A 27,926-nucleotide genomic window follows, 5' to 3' on the forward strand; every position below is an offset into this window, starting at 1 on the left:
CTTTGCAACCCCATGACATTAAATCACAGGACATGATATTAGCTACAAAGGCTTTATTCCTTAAAGGAAGGGCTAAATAATACAATATTTCCTTCATTTGTAAAGGGAAGGAAGGACATATTTAAATACTTTAAATAATGAGGGACTTTTAAATAAAAATTGGTTAGTATTTTTAAAGTATCCATATGAGTTACCTTCCTTGATGTGTAAAATTTAGATACAAATTACTTTTGCTACAGTCAGATAGATAAGAAATGTGACTGCCTTGTGTTCATTACTTTTTAAAATTTAGGTGTAGAGTGTTCATACGAATTCAAGTAATTATGAGGCAAGATTGGCTAAATGAGCCTCAAAAGTTTATTAGAGAAGAGGATATCAAGTTGAAATTTTCAAATTAAGATTCATTTGAAACTAAATATTCTTACATGTTGAAATTATTAATACTTATTAAAAAAAAAAACCCTAGTTTTAAATCTTTCTCTTGCCATTTCCTTGTTCATCATTAAATAATAGTATTCCGCAGAACAGGGACAATCACACCATTTTATAAATGTACCACTAGAGGGTTCCAGCTGACTCCTGGACCCTCTTAAACTAGACCCAACATCTGGTTGCTGTGTGCCATCTAGTGGCTATAAGAATCACTGGTGCCTGAGTGTTACTTCCTTGTACTGCATTTTATTTATAGAAAACATGATGGCACACATTTTTGGAAAATAAAGAGAATTATAAATGGTAATACCAAATTTGTAAAACCATTACCTTCTAAAATTCATATTTAGATCATTTAATAAGCAGTAAAATTCTTAAAATCAGAGAAATTCATTGTACATAATAGTTATGTATCATACAGATTTAAATGACCTTTAATTTCAACACAGTGCAATTCATTTAAATACACTGTACACAGCTTCATGCAGAGGAGACATACAATTCAGACTAGTGAATAGGAATAATTATTATATTTGCTGACGGTAGGGTAAGACCATCACATTTAGATGGTCGAGATATATTTTTTCCTTCTATTGAATATGCTTTAAACAATCTGCCAAAGGGAAGTGTTAGTAGGCATTTAAAAATATTTGGCCAAACTTTTATGTTATTATCTAAAATGCACATTCATCAGACTAAGTTATTTTTCAGTTTAAGAAGGTACTCCAGCATTTCTTGTTTTATTCTAAATTCTTTAGGAATATGTAGAAAATGAACCTCTCTCACACTCCTATAGATATGTTTAATCTACTTTATATCTACGTCCTAAACAGATGACTGATCATTTACTGAGAAAGCACAAAAGATCAAGTTAAAGGCAGAATTAACGTGACTTTCTCAAAGAAAGTGTCTTCTTGTCCCTTGTTCACCTCCCATTGCGTGTGTAGTCCTCATAAGTCATCTGTTATAATCCCATACTTCACATTCATTATTACTGGTCACACACAAATAACTTACTCAATATGCCTGAAGCAAAGGTAAGGCTGAGAAGATATTTATTAAAAGCAAAGCAAGCCAACCTGAATCCCTATAGAACTAGTGTTCATTTCATTTTGAGCACAAAGTTATGAAATCTTGCACGTAATTATAAATCAGAAACCAGTATGGGCTCACTTTGAACCGGTGGCAGCAAATCAACCCCATTTAATTCCTTCTTTTTAAAAGTACTGCTATTTTACTGGTGGTTTAGGAGCATCTGCCTTGCCCAGAATAAGTATTTTTCTGCTAAGTGGATGGATGAATGTGGCATATCTGGGTTTGGAGCAGAAATTGCACATGGACTTTTTGGGTGGAGCTTTGAGATCAAGAAATATAGATTGGAGGTGGGACAAGTAGGTAAATTCTTAGCTGTAAGTTAATGAATTGAGATCCACTTGGATGGAAGTCTCCAGGACCACATCTGAGTCCTTTTTCCTGAACCTGTTCTAGTCAGTACTTGAAAAAAATGGAGAAGCTGAAGAAGACACCTAAAATACTAAAAGCAAAGTGGGTAGGGAGGGGCTCCAAAGTCTTTTCAATTTATTAGAATAATGAGCTCACATCAATCAAATGGATATAGTATATACAGTATAAGTATTTCTAAGGTTTGAAAGGGTATGTGCGGCTCCCATAGCAATAACTGTCCTGTATCTCCCACAAGAGATTATCCAGCCTGGGGCGAACACCTCAGCGAGGGGAAACCCACCACTCTCAAGGCAGCCATCGTTTGACAGGTTCAACGACAAATACAACACCGCATTCTTTGGTTTAAAAGAAATGTTATTGTTACAAGGGACGGAAAGATCTAGTTTTCAGCAGTTTTTGATATAGATGACCTAACAGAGAAAGACAACTTCCTAAAAGACTTAACTCTATCTTCACATCTATTAAGAGATGTCCATTAACAAGAGCTCTTACGTCAACTAGGGGGGTGAAAACTTTAGAAGATACAGTGATATGTCAGGGTATACTTAGAAAAAAGTGGCTGAGAGAATTGAGGGTGTCTGCTTTGGAGAAATGAAGATGCCCGTGGTTATGGCAGGGTTGACAGGAGCACCAGTGCCCGGAAGTGAAAATTACAGTGTGACGGCTGGAGCTACAAAGTAGCCCAACAGAGCCATAGGAGACAATTCAGGGCTGCCAGAGACAAGGACTGCGCCCTCAGAAACATCACCCAACTTGTCTTGCAGAAGCAAAAGCTCTCTGTTACTCGACGAATTTAAGGAGAGGTAGAAAATAATACTCGACTGGGAGCCACTCTCGTTACCAAGGAGACAATGATACCAGGTGTTGTGCGGATCAAATGAAAGGAAAGATCTGTAAAGTGTGCAGAAAACTGCATGGTAGGGACTGGTTGTCCGTGAGAGATGACACCCAAGGGATTCCTCTAAATGAGGAAATGAACTCCGTGACTTCGAAGGTCCATTTGGACCTTAGGCGTCAATGATTTCATCTTATTAATAAGTCACGCTGATTAATTCTGCTTCAGCATTAGAGGTTTATATTGCTTTGAATTACAATGTATACATCACATTTCCCCCACTTTCACAATATATATTAAAACCTTTGAGTCAATCTTATAATGCTATAACATTAAAATCCTTTCATAGTATCTCATTAAACCCCTTCTTCTCTTTCACTATAATTGAAATAGAGGCTGTCTGGTGAAAATGGGGCTAATAGTTATTTCAGAAAGTTCAAGGAAAATAGGAATAACTCAAAATATATGAGGATTCACTGACAAAAGGTCATTCTTTTTTTTTCTCTTATAACTGAAATGCTCCCATAAAAAGTCAGTAATACAACCTGATCATACTTAATCCTGTGATTTGTGTTCACTATCTACTGATAGGATGAAATATGCTTATTCAACTTTTATGTCTCTATACTCATTCTTGGTCTTCATAAGAAAATTGAATACACACTACCATATATAAAATAGATAACCAGCAAGGACCTACCGTATAGCAAGGGAGTTCTACTCAATATTTTATAATAACCTATAAGGGAAAAGAATCTAGAAAAAATAGATATGTGTGTATGTACAAGTGAATCACTCTGCACATCTGAAACTAACACACTGTAAATCAACTGTACCCCAATAAAAACCTAACTTAAATACTAAATGGCTTAATTTTTCAGATCCAAAAACAAGAAAGAAAATGGATTAAAAAATAGTGCCTGATAACTTCCCTGGTGGTTCAGGGGTGAGACTGTGCTTTCACTGCAGGGGGCCCAGGTTTGATACCTGGTCAGGGAACTAAGATCTCACATATCGTGTAGTGTGGCCAACAAAACAACAACAACAAAATGAGTGTCTAAGAAATAGATGCAAACGTCTCCCGGGAGAGCTCAGGATCAGGGAAGAGGGAAGGATCTGGAATTAAGAAGAAAAGGAAGAAGGGCTGGGAAACAGGGAAGAAAGATGGGAAGAGGCAGTTTGCACTCTGTGCTGAATTACCTTAGAAACAGCAAAAGCATTAACATGCTAGATGAGCAAAACTAAACTGCAGACTCTATAAAGATTCTCTGAATTCAAGCAGCATCTTGTGCTATAACGTTATCACACACGCAAAGATGCCCCACCTCAATGATCAAAATCATGAAAGTCTCTGTAAAGAAACCTTCAAACAATCTGCTATAATAACATGACTCAATATATGGCAAAGAATGCCAATTTAAATGAATTTGCTACCTCAGCTGGGAAACAGTTCACACAGTGGGGTTACCTTAATGTATCTGAGATGGGAGCACTATTTACATGGCCCCACGGGGTCTGTTATACATGAAGCTCCCAGAGGTGGGTGCTGGAGGCGGGTTCCTGTCCAGGATAGTTACTGAACTGAGTTGTCTTGATCTCTGGAATGCCTATGAATGAATTTCCCTCTTCTCTGAGATTCACACATTCCAGTCACCAGTCACTTTTCCTTGAAAAGGTTCCGCAATTGGGGTGGAATTTGGTCTTTGGTCTCTTCCCAGAGCCTCCTATCAGTGGTACCCAATGGGATCCAGAAAGCAAGGCAGGCAGGGAGGGGATGCCAAGTGAGAGACATACATGGTATGTATGCGGTGATGGATGGGGTGAGCAGGGAGCTAAGTGAAGAACCACCGGCTTCTTTCCTGGGAGGGTGAATCGGTGGGAGGGTAGATGTGTTGGGTGAATGGATGGTGACAAAGTCAGCGAGTCACCTGTGATCTCAATTTCCTGCTTTGCAAACTATGAATATAAAAAATCCTCTCCATACACAAAAAAATACCAGTGAGAATCAAATGGAATCATGGGGAAATAAAGTTTTCAACTCCTTGCAGTGTTATGTATATGTCAATCTTATTTCATGTTTTTGTTGTTATTGCTGTTTATCGGTTTGGTTATTTGGGGGATGAGATCAAGGGGAGAAAAACATGATCTAAGTGGTGGTGAAAATGCTAACTTTAAGAAAAGAGAATGATTTTATTCAGCATGTTTGGTATGTTATGTGGACATTTTAAAACCTAGACAAGCATTTAAGTGGCAACTCTGACTATGAAAAAGTCTAGACCACTGGGTTCATACTAATATAAGTCCTTAAGACACAGAAGAAACACTTCTTTGTTTCTAAATTTCACTAAGACTCAAGCCTTTTTCGACTAAGAGGGAATGCACTCTGCTCAGACATGATGGGTGAGCACAGAATACTCCAGCACACCCAGGGCTCTGAAGTCAAGCAGCCGGCCCTGTCTGGGCTCTCAGTGACCCTCGGGTGAGAAGCCCCGCAGAGCTGTTACCTGTATGTGTCCTTCGATGAGCCTTCAGGTGAGAACTTTTTGTATACACTTTGTTGCAGCCCTCGAAATCGCATCTGTGGATACGCCGTTTTCTCGAGTCTGGGGATTCAGACCTTCTCTGGCGTCTTGTGCTCTCAATACTAAATGGTGAGATTGAACTGGAAAAAGAAAAAGGAGACTTAAACGGTGAGCAAACACAGCACTTTGGTTCCAGTGCCGTGAGACCTGAGGCTCACAGTCTGCAGCCTCATACAGACTCAAGGCCCCATGTCCACATTACTGATGTCACTTTCTGGGACATGTTTCATTGCTTAATCTCGAAGGCGGGTGGCTTGACCTATTTTTGATGAAACACTCCTCGGGAGAGGAAGACATGCTTAAAATAACAACAGAATGAAAAAACCAAAAACCGAAATGAAAGCAGTGGTGAATGAGTAGATCTCCATCATCAAAAGAAATTATCCGGTGGTGGTAAAATTAATCGCCTAAAGTTCTGAACTTGCGAAGACACTTACAGAGAATATTTTAGGAACACGTGCTACAGACAAATGACAAAATGAATGCATTTAATAAGTAACATGAGGGTCTGAATTGCATGTGACAACACATAAAATCATGTAAAATCACAATGTACGTTTCAAAACAAGTGAGGTTGGGCTGAAAGAAATGACATCAGTACATCAATAACATGACTCATGACAAGCTATTTTGGTTCTGCAAAATGCACCTGACATTTAACTCTTCCCGTTGGTGGTTTTTCACGGTGAGGAATCAAGTGCATTGTATTTAAAGATTAGCTGTACTACATTATGAAAAAAAAGTTTTAACTATGAAATTTGGCCCTGACTTGTAGATTGTTTAATCTTAATGCCACAGTAGAAAAACAGGATTAGTTTGTAATGCCAGGTAACTGATTAACATGTACTTCTTCCAACATTAATCTCTTTTGATTGAGATAGAAATGAAGAATATGACTCATTTTTCTTAGTTATTCATGAAGTTCTTTAAAGTTACAGTGAAATACAATAAAAAAGCAATCTCTCATATTCCTACTATAAAAGATTTACCACTATTAATACTTTGACATTATTTTCTTCCAGCTTTTCTAGGTTTCGGTGTTTTTTAAAATTACTTTTTATGAATAAATCAGTCCTAAAAAAAATGAACATTACAGATAAAGATAACTTTCCCCCTCTTTCTTACATCATTATCCTGATCCCTTGTTCTCCCAGGGAAAATCTCTATCATCAGTTTTCTACAAATCCTTTCAATTCTTTTAAATTATGCTTACTGGTATCTGCATTCATGGAAACTCATTATATTGTGTTTTTTAAGAGACATATAGATAAAAGGCTGTTCACATCATTCTGCAAATTGTTCCACACTTGACTTTTTTTCACTCAATACTGAGGATCTGAGATCTGTTTATACTGATATAAACACAGTGGTTTGTTCATTTGAAGTGCTATATACCATAGTGCACGGATCCTAAGATGAATCTTTTAATATTTCAGTGTCTCTAAAATCAGGATGCCTCTGACATTTGATGGCTGGTCATGGTTTAATTGATATATTTTGTCTTTCTCAGTGGTGTATTTCACAATAGATGGTGTTTTAATCTACCTAGATCAGGAGTTGGTAAACTGTTTCTATAAAGGGCTAGATAGTCAATATTTTGACCAAGAGTCATACAGTCTATGTTGTGACAAATCAACCCTGCAACTGTAGCAATGAAAGCAGCTATAGATAAATACGAGTATAAATAAAACAAATGAGTATGTCTAGGTTCTAATAAAACTTTATTTATAAAACAAACAGTGGGCAGTATTTGATCCATGGGCTATAATTGGTTAATACTTGACTCAGATGAAATATGGGAGTAGTCCAATGACCATTCATTCCAGAGTTTAAAAATTCATTTCCTAAGTGATGGACATATAGATTTATTTCTAATATTTTACTGCAACATTGCTCCAGTAAACTTTAAAGTGTCTCCTTCCATATGGTGGTGGTGGCTTAGTTGCTAAGTCATGTCCAATTCGTGCAGCATTTTGGACTGTAGCTTGCCAGGCTCCTCTGTTCATGGGATTTCCCTGGCAAGAACAGTGGAGAGGGCTGCCCTTCCCTTTGCCAGGGGATCTTCCCGACCCAGGGATTGAACTCAGGTCTCCTGCATTGCAGGCGGACTCTTTACTGACCGAGCCACCCAAATTTTCAAAGCATCTTTTCACCTGTACAAGTAACAGATTCAGTAGCCAATGCTTTATATTATTAGCTAAGATCAAATATAAGTGACATTTATCTGCCTGTATCTTAAACAGTTTTGTGCAAGATTTCTAAGAAGTTGAAGGAAAGAACAAATGGGATGGCTAAGCCACTTTTTCAGCCTTCTTATCACTCAATGCGGCTTTGTGGTTTTCCACATCATTGACTCAGTTGTAGGGATTGGAGCTTGGTTGTGAAAAGAGTCAAAACAGTGTGACTGGTCTGTCCCATGAGAGAAGGGCTTTAGTCACTCCCAACAAGGTATGTTCTGGCATAGGGTGTGATTCTTGTGAACAAATTGACTCTATATGTGATAATAAGGCAACAGTAATTAATTTCTTGACTATCTAGTCATAAAAACAAATATGGATTTTGTCACTGGGGGCCTCAGAAATAGAAACTTTCGTGTCGTGGTATGTTTTACACCTTTCAAATCAAGAATATGACATGGTATTTATGTCCCTCAAATTGTAACATAAAGCCTATAGTAAGAACCCTTTGTTTTGTACAATGCTTTCTAAACACTATACATAGACTTCTATACAGAAGTCTAAATGTAACTAAGCATAATCACACACACAAATTGCTTGGCCTGTTGATTTTAGCTATTTATCCTGCTATATGTTCATATATGCAGAAAAAAGTAAAAAAAATAAATCTAAAATCAAAACCTAGTAACTACTAAGCAAGTCTATGAGGGACCAAGGAGGTAACGCTGCTATACAGTCAGCCACTGGACTATGTGGTGGGCAGGGTAGGAAAGCAGGGCTACAGAATGGCGGGAAACCACTTCAGTCAGATGTTTGAATTTACGTCAAAATTGAAGACATGTTAGGTGGATGGCCTTAATCCTTTACAAAACTTCATAACGCGGTTTTCCTCATTTTAAAGTGAAATGTTTTAGGGCATTATAAAGAACAACTACCTAAAGATATCTGCATGATGATGATAAAAATAATTTTTAAAGAGGTATGTGCATTGAATAAATGGACCCAACCAAGCTAACCTTAAAATGACATTCAATGGGTAAAACTTCCCCTGGTTCCCCCTTATAAATGGCAGAGATACCCTCAGATGTCACAGAACCTTACGCTAGACTGTACCTTTCAAACAAGAACTACTTATTTGATCTCTTTGTGGAAAGGCAGGTAAACGGGGCTGAAGTAAAAAAGAATCAGAAATGCAGATGAGCTTAAAGAACACAGGGAGAGGAGAGGAAAACCCAAGTCCATGGAGGACTGCTGCCGAACTGGGCCCACAGCTCGATCCTGGAGTTGGGGGACATGGTAGTTGAAGATAACTGTGGACAGGGTGTTTGGCCACGCCAAGTCCACAGCAGGAAATCTGATAGTTAAGGTGCTGGTACCAAGTACTTTTGTGTCTCTGGAGCCAAGAACCAGGTGGGCATTCAAGAAATGTTTGCTAAATAGAATGACTGAATAGTTGGATGGATGAAAGGATTAATGTATTAAGTCAGGTATTCTTAATTTTTAATTCAATATAATCAACTAACTACTTAACCTTTAATGGGTTAATTAATCCTTACCAGGATCCTTTGACGTCAAGTCTTCTGATAATGCTTACTCAATTCCTTACTCTTACCTTCATTTCCCTGTTTCAAATTTTATTTTTTTCATAATGCATATATTTTATTGCAGTATAGTTGATTTAAATGTTTCAGGTGCATGGCAAGGTGATTCAGTTATATATATATACATATATTGTTTTTCAGATTATTTTCCATTATAGGTTATTACAAAATATTGACTACAGTTCCCTGTGCTATACAGTAAAACTTCACTGCTTGTTGCATATCTATTTTGTTTGTTTCATATTTTAAGTGCTGTAATATACAAAGTGGTGACTGAATACCAGGGATTCTGGGTAACCATTAAAATCATATGTTCCCCTGAGTGTCTTGGTTCTTTGCTCTAACTCGAAGACAATGGCACTCTAAAGCATGGCTTACAATTAAAATTTTCAGTGAAATTAAAATATTCTTCCCTTTCTATGCTTTCTGAGCCATGTGGCCTCTGTTTCCACAGCTTTTAAGGTATCCCCAAATGCACACAAACTGACTTTTGGGCTTCAAAAGTTGGCCTCGTTCTGAAGAATGGAAATGTGCAAGAAACGACTGCCTATGCCAGCAGAGGATTCTTCCAATAATCCTAAGTAATAAGCTGGGTATGATGAAAACGGTCAGGACCATTCAACAACTGAACACAGTTGCTAGTGTGTTCCCAGACATTGCACTAAATACATCCATACAGTTCATAAATAATAACTAAAGGCCCACTCCCTTCCCCAGAAGGCTAGACCATTTAGAGAAGTAAATGAACGCCCGAGGGGGCCTCATAGGCACTACGTCGTAATAATTAGATGGAGAGAGAACAAATGAGTGAATCATGCCTTCAGTTACACAACAGTCCCACTTGGAATGGTAAGTTAAATTAGAAGGAAACTCAGAGAGGCTCGAAAAGTCACATCCAAGAACAGCTCTATTTAAGCAGAAGGCACCACGCAGCTGTCATGAAAGGAATGACGGTTAACTGTAATCAGCAGGTAATAAAGGCCATTTGTCACGTGTGACCGCGAGATGCCCTTCACTGAAACTGGAGTTTCTACAGGAGTTAAAAAGAAAAACCCAGGACAATCTTTTAAGACTGGGAAGAGGACAAACACATCCTAAATTTTAAAACAAGAGCAGAAAACAGAGGGATGGAAGGTCCTTCAGCAAATTCACACACATCATCTCAACAGAACATCAAGGAGGCTGACTGAGGATAACAAAGAAGAGCCGACACTGACAGGATGCCTGCCGTGGGCAGGCACTGCGCTAGATGCTTTAAGCTTCAAAGCAGCTCTTGGAGGTCAATATTATTAGTATCTCTAGTTTACAGATGAGGAAACCGAGGCAAAGGGAGGTTAAGATCAAGGCCCAAACAGACTGGGTGACCACACCAGGATCTGAACTCAAGGGCTGGACACTAGAATCCCCCTGAGTTATTGTGTTCTACTCACTCAGGTATTTAGGAATATAAACCACATCTGATAAAAGATGCATGCATGAATGCATGCTAAGTCACTTTAGTCGCATCCAACTTTGTGCGATGCTATGGACCGGAGACGACCAGGCTCCTCTGTCCATGGGATTCTCCAGGCGAGGAAACTGGAATGGTGCCATTCCCTCCTCCAGCAGAATCTTCCTGACCCAGAGATTGAAGCTGCATCTCTTAGAGGTCTCTAGCACTGGCTGGCAGGTTCTTTACCACTAGCACCACCTGGGAAGCCCCATAAAAGATAAAAAAGCAACAAAATAACCTGAATCATTTAAATTTCCCATCTAATCCTATTATAGAAAACAACAGTACATAAAAGCATTCTTAAATGTAGCCTGCTATGATAAAGCATACACTTTATTCCTGAGAAATTTACAGTAAACTGTTTTATAAATACTGCCAGTACAGACAGACAGTGTAACTATTTACTAATAATCTACCTTAAAAATACTTCCTTAACTTTGTAAAACATGTATCTTTCCAGGGAAACGTTTTTGAAGATTGAGTTTGGCAGTGATATGCGATTAAGTCTTCCTCGACGATCAAGACCAGAGTACTTGTTCCTTCCCTGCCATCTTTGTTTATTTACAATGGTACCAAAAAGCATTTACAGTTAGTTGCACAACCGGGTTACCTTAAAGGAAGGGGGCACATTCAGTTTTGAAAGTATATTTTGTACTGTTTCCAAAGCTTGTTTTAAAATGATCTTCAATAGAACGTAAATATCACCTACACGAATTCTGAATCAGCTGCTGCCACAGAATAGACGGAAGTGAGAACTACTTTCTCGTTAGTAAATCAAATACCACGTTGGGAATGAAATATTGAGGCCACAAGCCAAAAAATAGAGTCAATGAGAATTTCAGTTAACCAGGGAGTTACATAAATCTTAGTACTTGAGATTCTATTCATGTGGACAAACCAGACACATGTAGGTTTTTGCAGGCTTTTTCTTAGCCAGCAGATGGCTCTCAGAAGCAGGAATCTTCCTATTTCTCTTCCATACTATCACAGACTCTAGCTTCTATCAAACCACGTCAAGGTCTTCTCTGGGATATTAATTAGAGAAAGGGGGTTATTTAGATACATTCACTATTCAGTCCCCAGAAGCTTCACTCTAAGATAGCACAAATCCACTGATTCACCTCTTTCGTTCCCGCCCATGGACTTCTCCGGTAGTTCAGAGGGTAAAGAATCTGTCTGCAATGCAGGAAAATCTGGTTCCATCCTCGGGTCAGAAATATCCCCTGGAGAAGGAAACGGCAACCCACTCTGGTATTCTTGCCTGGAGAATTCCATAGAGAGGAGTCTGGTGGGCTACAGTCCAAGGGGTTGCAAAGAGTCAGAAGCAACCGAGCGACTAACTTTCACTTTCATTCCTGCCCACGGCTTCCTACAGAAAACTACCTTTGAGCACATTGAAATTGTAAAATTAGAAGTTACCAATCTTTCCAGAAGCTGTGACAAAAACACTACATCACTTTACATTCAAATTTGAATTCAATAAAAATAAATCCATTTTCATGAAATGTATAAATCAAGAGTAATACTTAAATGAAATACGTCCAAAAAGCTCAATCTTGGCACTTATTCAACTAGAATTTGACACTTTTTCATACGAACAGAATATGTGCAGAATGTATTTTGAATTATTCTAATAAATGAAATATCCTACTAATTAAAAGATTGATTCACTGGTTTACCAATGAACTTTTTGTAGGTGAGTCTGTAGATAGATTTATAGTATATCATGATTTTCTTTAAAAATAACAGCAGCCACTCAGTAATTTTAATCATTATCTAGGACCATTAAAATACTCAAAACTGTTAGACTCTGCTGTTTTTTGATTCATCATATTTTAGCAAGTAAGATCATAAGCTGTTTAAGCAAAAGATAAAATAGATACATGGATAAATAGAAAAATGAATTATTAATGGCATCTGCTGTGATTTGTTATATAGTTAACCTATTATGATGAATTTACAGGCTGAAAGAGGATTTAAAAAAAAAAAGGGGGAGACCCATTTCAGATATACAGTTATCTATTCAAAATAGTTTCTTTGGGGGTGACACTGTATTCATCGTAAAGATTTTTTTCCCATAAAATCAATTCATAATGTAAGATGGAACAAGGGCCCTGAAACAAGTATATATTTCTGAATTATACTGGACATGGAACAGAAGACATAAAACTTGCCAAAATATTCAGAAGAACGTTTCCACAAAATTTCTTCAAGAAACGTTGGTGTTTAAATTATATTTCATGCTAGGGGTTGTAGCTCAATGGATCATTGAAGCCTTAAAATAACTTTCTGGGTCTGAATAGGATTAAATAATCAGGATGCCTTTAAGGTGGGTGCTGTCTTCCCCAGGCTGGCACAAGCCTTACCACTCTTGCCTTATAAAGGCAGCACTGCGCATTTACCTTATAGGTGTGGTCCTTGAGCCCATCTGGATTTGAGACCCTCCAGGACTGTTCTCTTTATTTTATTAAAGATAAACTTTAAACTCCTCAACAATGAAGATGTGGTTACATGCATGCCTCTCTAGAACCTGGCATATCAGCAGGTGCTGGGAAGGGTGATGAGAAGGAAAGAGGAAAGAGCTGGGGGAACACAGTCCACCCCATGAGGACATTCCCAAGGGCAAACACTGGTGTTTGATATAAACATGCTAACTTTTCCATATCAGAAAGATCTTCTTATAATGCAGATCCAATCATAACAAAGTTGTACGGATGTGCACTAGGTGAGGACAGTATATAATAAGACTTGGTGTTTTAAATATTAAGACATATATATAATGTTCAAAATATACAGTTCTTATGAGTTATTGTAATGCAATCATAAATAAACTTTTTAAGTAACCATCAACACAGCCTCCATCTATTTTATGCTCATCATTAACAAAGTCTATGTTCCACTAGAGATTTGTTTTATTAAAGCGCACTGAAATTATACCAGTTAATATCTGGTACTTACGCTTACATAAATTATTGAAACAGTTTTTAATTACTCATACAGGGATATATAAATAACATGGCCAAGTAGAACTAATTAGTAATATCCCACTTGAGTTTTTTTTTGGCCAAAAGGACTATCTGGTGCCACAAATAGGCATTTGTCCTTCCATAACATGTGTATGTATTTGAATTTTGGAGAATACCAAAAATCTTCCCATCTAATGGAGGAAATATTTTGTTTTTATTTTCCTTCTTGAAACTCAACTTTTGAGTACTCTGCCAAATTGATGTTATAAAAGTTATAAGGTATAGTAATGTGACCCACATTTATACCTGAAAGACATTAGAAGATAAGCAAACCAGGGCTCAAAAAGTTAATTAAACTAACCCACACAGCTAAACAGTAGTACATTTGGTATTAGTGTATTTCCTGACTCTTCAAGCTAGGATCCTTTCACTCTTCAGTAAAACTGGAGAAAGAGACAAAGAACTATGTTATAATCTTTATTTGGTATGAAGGAAAGCCTGCTTGACAAAACTGAAATATATATATATACACAAAATTTTATTTCATCAGATAGTTAGAACTAAAAATCCCCACCCTATTTACATTTTTGTTATGGCTGCCAGGAAACTCAGGCACATTAGCCTAGGGCCTGGTGTGTTTATCCCCATTCTAACGATACAATAGTAATTCTTAAGTGTACGTCTCATAAAGTTATTTCTGAACTAGGTCAAGTATTAATGATAAACAAGCAAAAGAAAACAAAAACAGAACATGCTGATCTTAAAAATGGAGGAAATGATGTGAAATTTGAATCTTCATTTTTATATGCAGACTTCTAAATTAAAGTTTTACAATCAATAAGCTCTTATTATTATCTTTAAGGAAAAAAAGAAAACAAGAATCCTATTTTTTGTTGCGTTTCCTAGGAAAAAAAGCACAGGCTGTGATCTGAAAATTTACATATCAATTATAGCTTATTATAATTTATTGGGCTTTCCTAGTAGCTCAGACAGTGAAGAATCTGCCTGCAATGTGGGAGACCTAGGTTCGATCCCTGGGTCAGGAAGATCCCCTGAATGGCATGGCAATACACTCTAGTATTCTTGCCTGGAGAATCCCATGGATAGAGGACACTAGCAGGCTATAGTCCATAGCGTCGCAAAGAGTCAGACACAAATGAAAACGACTTAGCACACATACAGGAAGATTAGCCTAGAATAATGAAAACCTGATACAATGTCCAATATATCTTAAACTTGGGTTTCTTCTTCCTCTTTTTTTGGTTAATATCTTTATTAAGATGTAAAAGATATAATTCACATACCATAAAATCACCCTATAAAGTGCACAATTCAGTGGCATTCATTATATTCACAATGTTTTGGAACCATCACCTCTATATAATTTCAAAATATTTTCATCACCCCCAAAAGGAAACTCCATGTTCATTAATGCATTCCACACACCCTCTCTTCCTAGCTCTTGCAACTACTAATCCAATTTTCTGCCTTTATGGATTTGGCTATTCTGAGTATTTATTAGAAACAGAATAATAAAATATGGGCTTTCTATGGCTAGTTTTGTTCATATAAGCATAAAGTCCTTAAGGTTTATCCATGTTGTGGCACGCATCAATAGTTTATCCCTATTTTTTCTTCCAGTTTTATTGAAACATAATTGATATTCAGCACTGTATAAATTTGAGATGTACAGTATAATGAATTTACATATATCATGAAATGATTAATACTTCATTCCTTTTAATAGTTGAATAGTATTTCATTATACAGACACACCATATTTTTACTCATTAGTTGATAGCCATTTGGATTGATTTTTCTTTTTGAGTATTAGGAATAATGCTGCTACGAATATCTGTTCAAGCTTTTGTGTGAACATGTGTTTTAAATTCTCTTAGCCATATACCTAGAAATGGAATTACTAGATTATATGGTAATTCTATGTTTAATATTGTGAGTTTTCAAACTGTTTTTCAAAGTGACCACACCATTTTATAATTTCACCAACACTGTAAGAAGCTTGTAATTTCTTTTCATTCTCACCAACGCATTATGTTTGTCATTTGAATTTTTGCCATTTTAATGCATGTAAAGTGGCATCTCATTGCAGTTTTCATTCATAATATCCCTAACAACTAATGGAGTTGAGTCTTTTCATATACTCACAGGCCATTTGTATATCTCCTTCAGAGAAATATCTATTCAAATACTTTGCTTATTTATAAATTGTGTTGTCATTTAACTGTTAAGTTGTGAAACTTCCATATATTCTGGAAACAAGTCACTTATCAGATATATAATTTGCCAATATTTTCTCCCAATCTGTGGGTTTTTTCATTTTCTTGTGGTCCTTAAATCACAAAAGTTTTAAATATTAAGTCCAATTTAACATTTCTTTTGTTGTATGTGTGTGTGTGGTTATATCTAAGAAAGCTTGAGCTAACCTAAGTCTCAAAGATTTACTCCTATGCTTTCTTTGTATAGATTTGGCTCTTATATTTAGATTTATGACCCATTTTTAGTTAATTTTTGTGTACAGTATAAGGAAGGAAGGAGTCTAATTTCATTCTTTCACATGTGGATACACAGTTGTCTCCATATTATTTGCTAAAAAGATTATTCTTTCTTCATTAAATTGTCTAGGAAATCTCATGAATATCAACTGATTATAAATGTAATGGTTTATTTCTAAGATCTCACCTTTATTCCACTGATCTATATGTGCATATTTAGTCTAGTACCACACTGTCTTAACTTTATAGCTTTGAGGCAAATGTTACAATTGAAAAGTTTTAGTCTTTCAAATTCATCTGTTTCAAGATTATTTCCATATGAATTGTAGGGTCAGTTTGTCAATTTCTGCAAAAGAAAATGCAGTTGGAATTTAGATAGAAATTGCAGTGAATTTATTTACCATTTGGTAGAAGGCTACCATTTACTCAACGTTAAGTCTTTCAATCTACAAACACGGAAGTCTTTCCTTTTACGGGTCCTTTAGTTTTTTTAAAATAATGCTTCAAAGTCCTCAGTGTGCAAACCTTGTCCTTATTCAGTTAAATTTGAAAGTGAAGTGACAGTGTTAGTTGCTCAGTCATGAGCAAAGCAACTCTTTGCGACCCCACGGACTGTAACCCTCTGTCCTTGGGATTTTCCAGGCAAGAACACTGGAGTATATTGTCATTTGCTTCTCCCAGGGATCTTCCCAACCCAGGGATCGAACCTGGGTTTCCTGCATGGCAGGCAGAGTCTTTACCATCTGAGCTACCTGTTGTCCTAGGTATTTTCTTTTTTTCATGTTATTGTAAATGGAATTATTTTCTTTCTCACTGAAGTACAGGTGATTTACAAGGTTGTGTTGAAATTATTTTCTTAATTTCCATTTTCGGATAGTTCACTGTTACTGGATAGAAACAGTCAATTTTTGTATATTGATATTATGTCCAGCAATCATGCTGAACTCCTTTATTAGTTCTGATAGTTTTTTGAAGGGATTCATTTGGGTTTTCTATATACAAGATCATGTCAACCATAAACAGAGATAATTTCACTCCTTCCTTTCATGTCATCTATACATAGAGCTAACTTTACTTCTTCCTTTCCAATCTGGATTCTCTTACTTCTTTTCCTTAACTGCCATGGCTAGAGTACTGAATGAAGGTGGTGAGTACACAAGTCCATTCTCCAATCTGTATCTCCACCTTCCCCCCATATTGGCTCATCAAAACCATTTTTCTGGATTCCATGTATGTGACTGCTCAGCGGCTCATTCATGTTCGACTCTCTGCAATTCCATGGATTGTAGTCTGCCAGGCTTCTCTGTCCATGCAATTTTCCAGGTAAGAGTACTGGAGTGGGTTGCCATTTCCTCCTCCAGAAATCTTCCTGACCCTGGGATCAAACTTGCATCTCTTGTATCTCCTGCATTGGCAGGCGGATTCTTTACCAGAGCCAGCTAGAAAGCCCCAGATTCCATATGTACATATGTTAATACGTGGTATGTATTTCTCTTTCTGACTTACTTAACTCTGTATAACAAGCTCCAGGTTCAGTCACCTCACCAGAACTGACCCAAAGTCATTCTTTTTTATGGCTGAGTAGTATTTTACTGGATATATGTACACATCTTTATCCACTCATCTAGATGTCAACGGGACATCTAGGTTACTGCCACAGCTACTCTATAGAGTGCTGCAATAAGCATTAAGGAACATGTGCCTTTTAGAACTGTGCTTTTCTCAGGGTATATGCCCAGTAGTGGGGGTTTCTGGGTCATATGATAGATTTAGGGAAGGGAGGATCAAAAGCAAGAGGATACATGTATAATTATGGCTGATTCGCACTGTTGTACGGCAGAAACCAACACAGCATTGTAAAGCAATTTTTCTCCAATTAAAAAATTAAAAAAAAAAACAGTGAGTATAAACATCCTTGCCTTGTTCCTGATCTTAGAAATCCCTTTCTATTTCTAGTCTACTGAGTGTTTTTATCATGAAAAAAAAAATGCTGAATGCCTTTTCTGTACCTATTGAGATAATCATGTGGTCTTGTGTTTAAGTCTATCAATATATTATACTGATTGATTTTCGTAAGTCAAACCAGCCTCATTTCTGTGCTACATCCCACACAGTCATGGTATATGCTCTTTTGTATATGTTGCTAGATTCAGTTTGCTTGTTTTATGTTGAGGGTTCTTGAGTCTGTATAAAGGATCTTGTCTATTTTCTATCATCTGTATCTGGTTTTAGTATCTGGGGAATGATATTCTTATAGAAGAGACTGAGAAGTGTTTTGGGTTCCTTCTTTACCTCGGGTTCCACAAAACCATGTTTACAGGAGCCATTCCTTACTACATTCCTATTTGCTGATACTGACACTTTCTTTCCAACCTCAGTTTTGCTCTTAGCCTGCTTCTATGGAGCTGATGTTTCTGACATTTCTATGCTATTGGCCTTGAACTGCTCACCTACAGCTTCATAGATCATTAAAATCTCAGAGCCACACTGTCCACCAAAAGCATGGCCCTGGCCCATCTTTCTTCACCTAAGCAGAAGGGTTAGATTAAAACTTTGTAAGCTTTCATGCATCAGGTAAATACCACTTAATGTTTCTGACTTCATTCCTGGTAAAACCCTGTCCACAGTTCTGACTGGTAGCCTTTCAGTGAATACTATGCTGTTTATAGTAAACTTACTGTATACTATCAAATACTGCAGGTGGCAGAGTAAGGGCTTTTATATCAACATGTATAAACTTAGAAATCATCACAAAAATTACAGAAAGATTGGTAGGGTCGATACTGTTAATGGAAGTCTAACAGCTGAGAAATAGCTGAGAAAATAGACGCTTAGAATGGGTAAGTGCCTGAGAAAAGAGAGACTTAAGACCTCCAGTCCACACTTACTCTTACATCACATCATTCCTAAAATAAGATGAAAAATCTATAAAACATCAAGATAACAACGCTAAGTCTCTTGTACCATATTTATTGTTGATTAAATATAATTTGCACTGTTGGCATTTTTTTTTAAACTTGGCTGTTTCCTGCTGAGAAAATCTGTATGATGAAAGTTTAAATAAGTGGCAGTCAGATATATAGGTATTTTTCAACTTAACACTACTTATTTAATCAAATAAAACAACAAACATTTTCTGTGGGTTCATCATAGAAAAGCAAATGAGCATATACAAAACTCTCCTCAAAGAGTTTATAGTATGGTGAGGTGTAGGATTTGGATATTTATCCACCTCAAACAGGTGACAAAAGACTCAAACACACCAATTATATGACATGTGGAAGTCTAATCTTAACTCTCAGAAGATGTATGTAAATTTCTGGGAGGTTTATATTCTCAGGGCTCTCTAGGCTTCTATCATTAATCCTGATGTAAAAATCAGCCCCTTCTTCAGTCTTCACACCAAGAACCACCATATTCACACATCTGAGCTCAGCAGCCCTTTTACCACAGACGGTGAGGCACTCTTGGGGCTCTGGCTCTCTCTGCCTAGTGTTCTTGTATTTATAAAATGCTTTTGCATACTTCTGCGCTGCTCACTGGTCCCCTCCAGCCTCAGGCAACTGTTCATCTTGCTGGCATTCTCTCCTCCCTTCACCTCGTCCCCAGCTTCTTCCCCACTCCCGAGTGTGCACGCTGTCACTTCAGTCGTGTCTGACTCTTTGCAACCCCACGGACTTAGCCCTCCAGGCTCCTCTGTCCATGGGCTTCTCCAGACAAGAATACTGGAGTAGGTTGCCATGTTCTTCTCCTGGGGCTGTTCCCAATATAGGGATCGAACCCGGGTCTCTTACATCTCCTGTACTGGCAGGGAGGTTCTTTACCAGGCATTCTCTCTCCTTCGCCTCTTCTCTGGTTTCTTCTCCCACCCCCATCTCATCTTTATTCAAGATAAAAAACAACAAACCCCTCCCGTTGGCACACGCAGGCCTGATTTCCCCTGGTAAAAACCCCGGGGCTAAGGTTACATCAAGTCCTTGGCCAGGGACGTGGGAGTGGGCTTCAGCTGTCGTGCTCCCTCCAAGCATTCCTATAGGCATATTTTCCACACCAAGGGGGATTCTTCTGGAGGAGCCTGGTGCCAGCTGTTAGGATAATAAGAATTTCTCCAATTTATTATGTATGAGAATCATAATTATAAAAGTCGTAAAAAATGTTATGTGATAAAGAGGAATAATAAAGTGTTATCGGAGTAAAGGGAGAGAGGGTCTAATTCTGTCTTGAAAGATCACAGCAAGCTTAATGTAGGACACCAAGAAGTGGGTCTTAAAAGAACATGTGAGAGGGGAAAAGAACACAGGAAACAGGGACAGGATGAACTGGGCCAGAAACCATGGACTCTTGAGTGTTTCCTTATAGTGAATCGTTATTTTGTATGTCCTGGAAATGTCAGGATTTTTTTTTTCTTTTAGTTTTGGGAGGAAAATCATGGCTTATAAAAATAGGATTCATTGGTGAGGAGGTGATGAAAGTCACAGCTTTTATCAGTTAGAGAGCTATTTATGGTCATCATCTAAGCAGTGGATTCTAAGCTGAACCAAAGAAGTATCTTTAAATCTGATTCAGAGGGGCCCAATTCCAAGGCATTGCAGATGTAGGTCTGTCAGTTCCTGGTAATTGACTGGAGGATGGCAGATAAAGAAGGGGGAGGAACAACCCCAGCAGCTTAGTCTAAGTGACCAGGATAATATTATAATAATGTCCTTAAACATCCTGGAGTTCCCAGGAGAGAAGACACTAATGATTACAATTAATCTATGTATAAACAAAATTTAAACATAGCAGAGGGCATTCTCTGGCAGTCCAGTAGCTAGGGCTTCACACTTTCATTGCTGAGGGCCCAGGTTCAATCCCTGGTAGGGGAACCAAGAGTCTGCAAGTCAAGCAATCTGGCCAAAAACATAAATAAAAATTTCTTTAAAAAAAAGGACAGCAGAGTAGCACTTTCATTTGCCAGACAAGCAATAATTTAAAAGGGCAGTATAAACTAGGTTCATAAAGAAGTTATTTCCAGGGATATCTTGAATGTGTTTTATAGAAGAAAGCTTATAAAATAAATTTAGGTTAATGGTAATAGAATTTCAGTAAGTGCTGTCCAATCTGTAAATTCTAAAGGCCAGGTACTTTGTAGAGAAAATTAGACTGAAAATGCACAGTTTTTGTTTATTCAGTCAATTAACATTCATTACATTCATTTAGGGATATTATTAAGTTTATAGTTGGCAGTTTACATACTTGATGACCTAGGTGATTGCTTTTCTGATTGGTTTTAATTATAGAAGTTCGTTTTTCAAGACCTCAAAGAGACTCACTTAAGTGGAGGGGAAGACAAAGTAGGGACGACAGAAAACACATTTTGAAGCAGTAACTACTGCCTTAGGCGGCTTGCTGAGTATTTTGCATATTAGAATGGCTTGAAATATTGGATGAACCAAAAGATGTGACTTCAGAACTACCTGGGTTAAGAATCTTGCCAACAAAAATAAATTTTTAGCTGTGTCTCAGAAAAATTTATCAGCTTCCCTAAACTTTGGATTTTTTTCTAGGAAAAAAATATCTACCTTCCAGAGTTATAAGAAGAAATAGTTATGAAAATAAAACAACCTTGTATAAACAGGTGTCTAATCAGGAAATGTTTTTAATTACTGTTGTTATGTTCTGTACAAACCTCAATGTCAATCCCATTTTACAGATGAGGAATGTGGGGTTCAGTCAAGTTAAGTAACTTGCCCAAGAGCAAAAAATAATACTGGGGGGAGGGGTTGACTTTTTTTAGTCATTGCTGTCCCAGTCACCTGCAACAGTGCCTGGGAGAGGAGGTGCTCAACAGAAACTTGCTAGTATTTATGAAAAGCACCCCCACATTTATGTCCCTCTGAATGCCAGAGGGCCCCTGTGCTCAGGTCTCTGGCCACTTCTCTTTCAATTCCTTGGGTGAACCCATTCACTCCCACACTTCACATAGGTGCTGCCTACACCATCTTTCTGCATGTCACCACCTATTAGTATCTTTACAGGCTCAGACATTTTCTTGACCTTTCACTCAAGGGCCAATCAGACATCCAATTTAACATGTTGAAAGTTGAATATGAGATACCCCTCCCCCCCCCCCCCAAATTCGCTCTTTCCCCAGTACACTCTATTTCAGGAAACAACCCCTATTCTCCTGGTGGCTCAGAATAAAAACAGGAGTCTTTTGTGATCATCCTCTGCCATTCATAATCAGTCAACAGAACCTACTGGCTCTACTTGCAGTGTGGATCCTGAATTTGAAAACTTTCCACCATCTCCTCACTCATGCATTTCTCAACCGATTTCTTGCCACCGCATCTAACTGGAATCCCTGCTTGCACACCTTTCCCCCCGCACATCCCCAATTTATTTTATTATGGTAAATATATGTGGCATAAAATTGACCCTTTAACTATTTTTAAGTGTACAATTCAGGGGCATTAAGTACATTCACACTGTTGTATAACCATCACTGTTATTCATTTCTAGAACTTTCTCAGCATCCTAACACAGAAACTCTGTTCCCATTATACAATAATACAGTAATAACAATAATACAGTCAGAGCTCATCCTTCTCATGCCTCAGCCCCTGGCAACTTCTACTGTACTTTCTGTCTCTATGAATTTGACTAAATTAGGTACCTCACGTAAGCGGAATCATACAGAATTTGGGCTTCCCTGGTGGCTCAGATGGTAGAGAGTCTGCCTGCAGTACAGGAGACCCGGGTTCAATCCCTGGGTCAGGAGAATCCCCTGGAGAAGGAAATGGCAACCCACTCCAGTATCCTTGCCTGGAAAATTCCATGGATGGAGGAGCTGAAGCTCCAATACTTTGGCCACCTGATGCGAAGAACTGACTCATTGGAAAAGACCCTGATGCTGGGAAAGATTGAAGGCAGGAGGAGAAGGGGATGACAGAGGATGAGATAGTTGGATGGCATTATCAACTCAATGGACTTGAGTCTGAGCAAACTTTGGGAGACAGTGAAGGACAGGAAAGCCTGGCAGGCTACAGTCCATGGGGTCGCAAACAGTCGGATACGACTGAGCGAATTCACTTTCATTTTCACAGTATTTGTCCTTTTGTGTCTGGCTTATTTTACTTAGCATAATGTTTTCAAGATTCATGTACTTTGTAGTATGTACCAGCAGTTCACTTTTTAAGGTCAAATAATATCCCATGGGGTGTAGTTGTAACTACCCTTTCTTTATCCTTTCATCCACTGACAGGCATTTGGGTTGTCTCCATCTTTTTGCTATTGTTAACGCTGCTGCTGTGAACACCGGTGTACACCTATCTTTGTGTTCAATTTGTTGGGTATATACTCAGAAATGGAATTGCTGGATCAAAGGTTCGAATACTCAAAGTTATGGTTTTTCCAGTAGCCATTCGAGAGTTGGACCCTAAAGAAGCCTGAGAGCTGAAGAAATAATGCTTTCAAATTGTGGTGCTGGAGAAGACTCTTGAGAGACCTGTGGACAGCAAGGAGACTGAACCAGTCCATCCTAAAGGAAATCAACCCTGAATATTCATTGGAAGGACTGACACTGAAGCTCCAATACCTTGGCCACTTGATGCGAACAACTAACTCCTTGGAAAAAGACCTTGATGCTGGGAAAGAATGAGGTCAAGAGGAGAAGGGGGCAACAGAGGATGAGACAGTTGGATGGCATCACTGAGTCAACAGACATGAGTTTGAGCAAACTCTGGGAGATAGTGAAGGACAGGGAAGCCTGGCAGGCTGCCGTCCATGGGGCCGCAAAAAGTCAGACACGACTGAGTGACTGAACAACAAGGTAATTCTGTTTAACTTTTGAAGAACCATCAAACTGCCTTCCGTAGTGGCTGCGTCATTTTACTTTCCCACCAGCAATACACGAAGGTTCGAAGTTATCGACATCTTCATGAATACTAGACTTTTTTTTTTTTTAAAATAATAGCCATCCTAATGGTCGTGAAGTATTCTCCTATGAAAAAGTGAAAGTGAAAGTTGCTCAGTCGTATCTGACTCTTTGCGACCCGCCAGGCTTCCTGTCCATGGAATTCTCTAGGCAAGAATACTGGAGTGGCTAGTCATTCCCTTCTCCAGGGGATCTTCCCAACCTACAGATCGAACCCAGGTCTCCCATATCACAGGCAGAATTCTCCTAGAATTTTCCTAACAAAAGAAACAATGTCTTATCAAAATACTAGTGGTTTCTTATCTCACTAAGAACAAAGGTCGAAGTCTGCATTATCACCTACAAGTCATTCTGGGAGCCCTCAGACCTTATTATTCCTTCTCTAGCTCACCCTGCCCCAGTCTAACTGTTTCTGGAATGTCTAATTCATTTCAACTCAGGGCCTTCACGCTTGCTATTCCTCTGCCTAGAACTATCACTCACCATATGGTTTCTGGCTTCACTTAATTGATGTCTCTAATCAAATGTCACTTCCTCAGAGAGGACACACACAATCTCTTCCATACGCCTTCCCCTACCCTCTCACTGTCTATGGCTTTATTTTTCTTCAAACTACTGATCAATTCTAACATTATATAGTATATTAATTTGTTCCTCATTCATCTCTCTTACCAGAGATGTGGATGTGGCTTTTTTCTTTTTTATAAAAGATCCTTTTTTTGTTAAAGTTGGTGTACAGCGTGGGCTTCCCTGCTGGATCAGTGGTGAAGAATATATGCCCGCAATGAGGGAGACCTGGATTTGATCCCTGGTTGGGAAGATTCCCCTGGAGAAGGAAATGTCAACTCACTCCAGTATTCTTGCCTAGAAAATCCAATGGACAGAGGAACCTGTCGAGCTACAGTCCATGGGGATGCAAAAGAGTTGGACACCATGGAGCAACTAAACAACAATAATAGTTGTTGTATAATATTACAGAATTACAGGTGTACTATATAGTGATTCACAATTATTAAAGGTCACACTCCATTTATACTTACTATAAAATATTAGCCAAATTCCCCATATTGTACAGTATATCCTTGTAGCTTATTTTATACCTAAGAGTTTGCACCTTTTACTCACCCACCCCTATCGTGCCCCTCCCCATTCCCTCTTCGCTCTGGCAACCATTAATGTGTTCTCTATATCTGTGAGTCTGTTTCGTTTTTGTTATATTCACTAGTTTGTTGTACTGCTCAGATTTATCTTATTTACTCTTCTATTCAAAGTATCTAGAACAGTGCTATACAAATGGCAGGCACTAATTCTTGAAGGAATGTTCACAGAGGATCATATTTAAGATAAAGAATCTTAATCTACTTACTTGGTTTCATTAGAAACGACAAAATATCCTTTACAATTTCAAACATATATGTCTTATTCTTTTGGGGGGGAGGGGGTGGGAATTTGCTATTGTCTTAATCAGCAAATATTCTTGATCTCTTCAAGAAAATTAGAGATACCAAGGAAACATTTCATGCAAAGATGGGCAAAATAAAGGACAGACGGTAGGGACCTAACAGAAGCAAAAGATATTAAGAAGAGGTGGCAAGAATATACAGAAGTTCAGTTCAGTTCAGTCACTCAGTCATGTCCGACTCTTTGCGACCCCATGGACTGCAGCACACCAGGCCTCCCTGTCCGTCGCCAACTCCCAGAGTCTACCCAAACTCATGTCCATTGAATTGGTGATGCCATCCAGCTATCTCATCTTCTGTCATCCCCTTCGCCTCCTGCCTTCAATCTTTCCCAGTGTCAGGGTCTTTTCAAATAAGTCAGTTCTTTGCATCAGGTGGTCAAAGTATTGGAGTTTCAGCTTCAACATCAGTCCTTCCAATGAACACTCAGGACTGATCTCCTTTAGGATGGACTAGTTGGATCAGTCAGAGAAGAACTATACAAAAAAGACCTTCAAAACCCAGATAATCATGATGGTGTGACCACCAACCTAGAGCCAGACATCCTGGAATGCAAAGGCAAGTGGGCCTTAGGAAGCATCACTACAAACAAAGCTAGTGGAGGTGATGGAATTGCAGTTGAGCTATTTCAAATCCTAAAAGATGATGCTGTGAAAGTGCTGCACTCAATAAGCCAGCAAACTTGGAAAACTAAGCAGTGGCCACAGGACTGGATAAGGTCAGTTTTCATTCCAATCCCAAAGAAAGGCAATGCCAGAGAATGCTCAAACTACTGCACAATTGCATTCATCTCACACGCTAGTAAAGTAATGCTCAAAATTCTCCAAGCCAGGCCTCAACAGTACGTGAACTGTGAACTTCCAGATGTTCAAGCTGGATTTAGAAAAAGCAGAGGAACCAGAGATCAAATTGCCAACATCCATTGGATCATTGAAAAAGCAAGAAAGTTTCAGAAAAACATCTATTTCTGCTTCATTGACTATGCCAAAGACTCTGACTGTGTGGATCACCACTAACTGTGGAAAAGTCTTAGAGATGGGAATACCAGACCACCTGATCTGCCTATTGAGAAATCTGTATGCAGGACAGGAAGCAAGAGTTGGAACTGGACATGGAACAATGGGCTTGTTCCAAATAGGCAAAGGAGTACGTCAAGGCTGTATATTGTCACCCTGTTTATTTAACTAATCTGCAGAGTACATCATGAGAAACACTGGGCTGGATGAAGCACAAGCTGGAATCAAGATTGCCGGGAGAAATATCAATAACCTGAGATATGCGGATGACACCACCCTTATGGCAGAAAGCGAAGAAGAACTAGAGAGCCTCTTGATGAAAGTGAAAGAGGAGAGTGAAAAAGTTGGCTTAAAGCTCAACATTCAGAAAACTAAGATCAAGGCATCTGATCCCATTACTTCATGGCAAATAGATGAGGAAACAGTGAAAACAGTGAGAGACTATTTTTTTGGGCTCCAAAATCACTTTAGATGATGACTGCAGCTATGAAATCAAAAGATGCTTGCTCCTTGGAAGAACTAGACACCAACTAGACACCAACTTGATCTACCTAGATATTAAAAAGACCTTTACCAACAAAGGTCTATCTAGTCAAAGCTATGGTTTTTCCAGTAGTCCTGTATGGATGTGAGAGTTGGACTATAAAGAAAGTTGAGTGCTGAAGAATTGACACTTTTGAACTGTGGTGTGGGAGAAGACTCTTGAGAGTCCCTTGGACTGCAAGGAAATCCAACCAGTCCATCCTAAAGGAAATCAGTCCTGAATATTCATTGGAAGGACTGATGCTGAAGCTGAAACTCCAATATTTTGCCCACCTGATGCGAAGAACTGACTCAATGGAAAAGACCCTGAGGCTGCGAAAGATTGAAGGCAGAAGGAGAGGGGGATGACAGAGGACGAGATGGTTGGATGGCATCACCAACTTGATGGACATGGGTTTGAGCAAACTCTGGGAGTTGGCAATGGACAGGGAGGCCTGGCATGCTGCAGTCCATGGGGTTGCAAAGAGTCAGCCAAGACTGAGTGACTGAACTGAACTGATCAGCTATAAAGTATCTATTGATTATAACATATATTCTGTATAATAACAATAACACTGTTAAGCATTTACTTGTGCCCAGAATTGCACTAGGTGCTTGATACATTTTACCACTAATTTTTAAAAAACTCTATGGTGTTGTCTGCAGTTTATAATGAGAAAATTAAGGCTCAGGAAAGGTAAACTGACCAAGAACACATAGCAAGGAAGTGCAGGCCAGGAATCCCAGACAGGTGCTGTCTGGCTCTAACGCTTGTTACTTATTCCTCCAGGCCACTCTGCAAGACACCCAGAGAATAATACCTCTCGGTCTCTCCTTTAGGCGCATACTGCTTAATGAGTGGTATAACAAAGCATATACCTACACGTGCTGTACTCAGACACTCAATTGTGTCCGACTCTTTGTGACCCCATGGACTGTAGCCTGCCAGGC

General features: G+C 38.5%; 1 protein-coding gene across 9 annotated transcripts in view; it reads right to left on the reverse strand.

The window, feature by feature from the left end:
* KLF12 (KLF transcription factor 12) overlaps window positions 1-27,926 on the reverse strand; it is a 657,687-nt gene that overhangs the window by 24,887 nt on the left and 604,874 nt on the right. For all 9 annotated transcript variants that reach the window (XM_061133269.1, XM_061133271.1, XM_061133265.1 and 6 more), the window contains one exon: window positions 5,236-5,393. In XM_061133269.1, coding sequence (XP_060989252.1) covers window positions 5,236-5,393 — 158 coding nt within the window. The remainder of the gene's footprint in view (window positions 1-5,235; window positions 5,394-27,926) is intronic.

Source organism: Dama dama, chromosome 30 (assembly GCF_033118175.1).
Source record: "Dama dama isolate Ldn47 chromosome 30, ASM3311817v1, whole genome shotgun sequence".
Lineage (NCBI taxonomy): Eukaryota > Metazoa > Chordata > Mammalia > Artiodactyla > Cervidae > Dama > Dama dama.